The sequence below is a fragment of the Bidens hawaiensis genome, unplaced genomic scaffold (genome assembly GCF_021521415.1).
Source record: "Bidens hawaiensis isolate Kalapana, Puna unplaced genomic scaffold, B.hawaiensis_p1.1 tig00024856_1, whole genome shotgun sequence".
Lineage (NCBI taxonomy): Eukaryota > Viridiplantae > Streptophyta > Magnoliopsida > Asterales > Asteraceae > Bidens > Bidens hawaiensis.
This window is the reverse complement of record NW_027493946.1, coordinates 151274-155939: the sequence shown is the minus strand read 5'-3', so window position 1 is coordinate 155939 and position 4666 is coordinate 151274. Positions and strand designations below refer to the sequence as shown.

Genomic DNA, 4666 nt, shown 5'->3' with positions numbered 1-4666 from the left:
TGTGGAACAGACGTGAGCCTTTTACAGATAGCCTAAATTGTGGCTAGTTTCCTAGTACCGGTTGTATATGTTTTTAATTTCTAAATAACTTATAAAAAGAAACCAATATGTATGAGGACTAAGGTGCTCAATGCATGAATCATGTGTTAAAAAGCAAAATGAAATTAAACACATATAATGAAGAATAATATGATCTGCTTTTGCATTTTGTTTCAACCACTTTTTTTCTGTATCAAAGTTGCTTTTGTTTTGCGCAATTCATAAGTAATGGATCATACCTTTGCAAGCTTTATTCATCCCGACTCCCAACATTCTGTTTATTGGTTCCTGATGTTGAGAAAGAATTATAATTTTTTGTCTCATTTTTTTTCATTTGATATATTTTGATTTTTGTTTTTATTGTAAGTGTATTTTGTTGATGAAATATATTAGTTATTCGCCAATAGTCACTGGTCTAGCGATATCAATGAGTTGGATAAAACTCTATTTTTTAAAAAGGCACGTGCTTAATTAAAGTGTATTGTTAGTTTAATTAAGAGTATATTTGAAAATTTGTGAGTTAGGGGATTTTTTTTGAACGACTAATTTTGATCACTCACGGACCACTAGAGTATCATCGTGCCACCAGTAGTACCATGCAATCATATCCACCACTAAGCCAGCAATTCAGAAGAAAACTCAATATTTGAGAAAAAACCCCTCTTGTGACTTAGGGGTTTAATAATAATAAGAAGAATATAACAATGGTCTAATAGTAATTATTACTCTAATTATAATAACAATACTATTAATAAACTCGATTGACGTTATTTTTAAATTGTTATAGATAGTCAAAGTAGTTGAGATGGTTCACCCAAAGATTTCTTTCTTTTTTTTTTTGTTTAAAAAAAAGGAAGGTTTTGAGTTCAAGACTTCAAGTCACACACATGTGATAAAAATAGGGGTTTCGGGTTAGGCTAGCTAGAGGTTTTTTTCACCTACGATGAGTTTCCAATTAAGGGTAGTCTATGGGTTTGGACAGATGGGGCGGCCCGATGTACAAGCTTCCCTTCAGAGACATGCCAGCCTAACACCCTACGATTTCAAACTCGAGGAATGGGATGATCGGGTGGGCGGGACTTGCGGTGATCCAAATGGTCGTTAAAAAATAATGAATACTATATTTCAATTTCCTCCAAAGATCTAATCGTTTGTAAATAAAGATAGGAAAGATGTAACAACACTCATAGTTTATTTCATATTTCGTAAAAGGTAGGTATAAAATAATCCATGACTTTAAAATACTCCAGTTTAAAGACACTCAAACTCACACTGTAATAAATAGTGTCCTGATAAAGAAAAGGCTCATATTTTATAAACATAGGAAATTTTAAACATTTCCTATTATCCATGCTACAAGTAAACTGTCCTATTTTAAAAAAAAATAAAAAATACCATGTTTATTTTAACATAGGAAATCAAGTATAAATGTATTATGTTTTGAAACACAAGCACATGATCATGATGTGAGAAATTAAGGAAGTAATATTTATATCATGGAACTAAAACATGAACTCATATACTACTAAAGTACCATATCCAATTCAAGAAACAAGGTTAATTACAAGAAAAAGAAACAGTTGTTAGTATAACTAAACTCACATTGCTTTCACAAAACTCTTAACACCCCATATCTCAAACTACACCCCTAATTTACAAACTTAATTAAACTTGTTACAACATTTGAAGTTTAAAAATAACTTGCTTGTCAACTGAATCCAAAATGCCAATATCAGAAACTGATTCTTGTTCAGATGAACTCTTATGATCTTCAGTAGCAATATTCAAATCCAAACTGATAACAGACTCTTTTCCACAATCCTCAACGGTTTCGGTTTGTTGGTGTTCATTTTCGTTGTACTTTCGCCTTATGCTAGGAGAACACGCTCGTGAAATCGAACTGAAGCTTTCGCAGCTGAAAATAACAATGGCATCATTAAAAAGAACAACTTTTCCATCATTTAGTGTGATTCTTCCGTTCTTGATTGCTTTCTTGATTCCCATTTGGGAATGGTAATCTACTTGCTCAACATCTTCCATGAAGAACACACGGTTCGGGTTCTCTTGTACAGCTTCTGTGAATCTTTCAAGATAACTTTGCCCATTTTCATCTCTAGCGCGTTTGTTACTGACGAAGTCATGATCGTCATCGGTCGAATCGGCTCGTGTAGCGGAAAACCTACTCAAGCCCATTTGCACAAAGTTGTTTCTTGATCCAAATATAACTTTGGCCAACTCCCTTGCTATCTTTTCTTTTCCATGATTGTCAGCACCCAAGAAAGATAACCATGTTTCTTCTTTCCCTTCTCTTTCCATTGCACCGGACCGACATTGAAGGATTGCGGTTACTATTTCTGGAATGATCTCTCTTTGCCATGGTGCAACTCTCTCCAATGCATTGCTTAGAGTCTTTACATTCTCTGGGGTCATTTCCTTGAACTTGTGCAAGTAGCATTGATCATCATCATCATCATCACCATGATTGTAATCTTGATCGCTAGCTTCGCTACAAGAAGCTGAATTGGGGCTTGAATTAGGATTTGATAAGAGTTCTGGCATGAGCCTTTTTGGATTGTGCTCTTCAAAACATTCACTGCTTATGAAAAACTGGTGTTCTTTCGGGGTGTTAGATCCGAAAACCGCAGGCCAAGTGACATGATGTTGGTGCAAATTTGGTGAAGAAGACGTGAGGGGTTGTTGTTTGTGAAGTGAACTACAAATTGAGTTCCATTTCTTGCAAAGATTCCCAACCTTTTCACATTCCTGCATATTAGATACAATATATATTAGAATAGTCAGATTATAATTATGATAATGTTGTTTTTTTTTTCTCACTAGTATACAAGATTAGGGTTTTTAAGCATGTGTTTAAGAACCTTTACCTGATCATTGGTGGTGTGTCTTGAATTCTCTTCTTTGTATTGTCTGAGCCATGATGGCAAAGTGGAGCCATGAGTAGTAGTAATGGACTCACTGGGTAGGCCATAACTCGTAATGGTTCGCGCCTTTCGCTTTGCATTAACAGAACATTCCTCACAACAAGTGAGGAATTTCATCTCTTCTAAAGCATCTTTATTGCTAATAAAACAAAACCAACATCAAAGATCAGTTTTTTAACACCAAAAAGATCATCTTTAAGCCAAAAGCACCAAAAAAGTTGAAGTCTTTACCTTTCAAGATTGAGGGTGAGGTCCAGGCTAGCAACAGGAAGTGTAAGAGGACAAAGATCCCATAGAGTTTCAAGTGAAGGATGACCTGTTTTGCACCTCATGTATGTTTGAGAGTTGGCTATCCCCATCAACCACAACTTCCCACTATCAACACCAAACATAAGCCCACTAATCTCCATGATCATATGCTCCACTGGAGAGTAGTGGTAACTCTGATTGCGCTTTCGCTCACTTTGATTCGACCAGTAATCCGAAACCCATTTGAGATCACCTAAATACAAGATTACGCCTCTACCCACAAAGCTTTTTACTAGACACTTGAGTTCCCTAACTTTACTTTCAACATCTTCCCTTGAAAGATGATTTAGTGAGTGTAAAGGAAGGCTTACAAACTGCATGAACCTTAGATTGATATTGTTTTCGGTTTCAAATTTTTCTATGACTCCTCTAACTATAGTATCACCACTGGCTAAACACTCTCTTACAACAACAATATTGTTCTTTCTTTTCTTATTCATCATCATTTCAATAACACTCGTTACATCTTCATCTTGGACTTTAGCTAAAGGTAATTTGGGTTTGATGTTCTCTTTTGATTGAGAAAAATTGAGGGAATTAGGGGAAGACACCGATATCTCCATGTGTTCGATATTGTTTTTGACTTGGGTGCTAGAGAAACCGGCTTCTCGCATCACTCTACTCACACTAGGATCATCCAAGATGGATATAATGAGTTGCTCTATCTCTACTTTAAGAGCTAAAATGGGTTGTTGTTGATTTTCAATCGAACCGCGGCGTTGGTGAGCTTGCGCCCGCTTGAAGGCGGCCACCAACGCGTTGGAAAGAGAAGGGTGGTGAGATTGATGAGGGTTTAACATGATAGGGCTTGATTGCATGGTCGGTAGGCGGTTCATTGCAACATTGAAGCAAAGCTCTAGAGCTTTGCATTGAAGAGGGTGGGAATTGGGTTGCAAACAAGCCTTCCTCATAAGGCTTGTTGGCGATGTGAGCATCGCGCTCGCAACATGCAAAGGTGTGACCTGAGCATGACCACGACGTCTAGCAAGACCGAGTGCTTGTTTCACTACGGTTGCGGCCACAGGTGTTAGTGTGTGTTGTATGGTGTAGCCTCCAGCCCTCATGGTTAATCACTAGTTTGTTTGCAGATGTATTTTTTTGTAAATGGAGATTTAAGTTTTATGAATGGAGGGTTCAAGAAATGGTTATATACTTATATGGTTTGGTTTTGAAGCTGGTGTGCTTAATGCATTGGCAAGTAGTGGTGATATGTGACCTATAAGAAGGGGATTAAATTAGTAGTGTGAAGTGGGGCTTTTGTGCTTTTCTTGCAGTTGTTAGTTTTGTATGTGAAAGTGGAATGCATGTGAAGCAAAGCAAATTTCTCTGATCATAAAAAGACTAATTCAACCTTTAAACAGTCCTGTTAAGTGGATTAA

General features: G+C 36.7%; 1 protein-coding gene across 1 annotated transcript; it reads right to left on the bottom strand.

The window, feature by feature from the left end:
* Positions 1-1579: 1579 nt before the first annotated feature.
* On the bottom strand, positions 1580-4351 carry LOC143570244 (protein SMAX1-LIKE 3-like). The gene is made up of 3 exons (XM_077055941.1): positions 3210-4351; positions 2922-3117; positions 1580-2802 (listed from the first exon to the last, which is right to left on the bottom strand). Exons 1-3 carry the CDS (start codon positions 4349-4351, stop codon positions 1714-1716), a joined length of 2427 nt encoding a protein of 808 aa, XP_076912056.1. The 3' UTR covers positions 1580-1713.
* Positions 4352-4666: the final 315 nt, after the last annotated feature.

What these genes read in the sequence shown, in the direction of transcription:
- LOC143570244 (XM_077055941.1), bottom strand. Translation starts at nt 4,351, where the DNA reads ATGAGGGCTGGAGGCTACACCATACAACACACACTAACACCTGTGGCC. An exon ending in CTCACCCTCAATCTTGAAAG is followed by an intron (nt 3,118 to 3,209) that starts GTAAAGACTTCA and finishes TTGTTTTATTAG; the next exon opens with CAATAAAGATGCTTTAGAAG. An exon ending in GACACACCACCAATGATCAG is followed by an intron (nt 2,803 to 2,921) that starts GTAAAGGTTCTT and finishes TCTAATATGCAG; the next exon opens with GAATGTGAAAAGGTTGGGAA.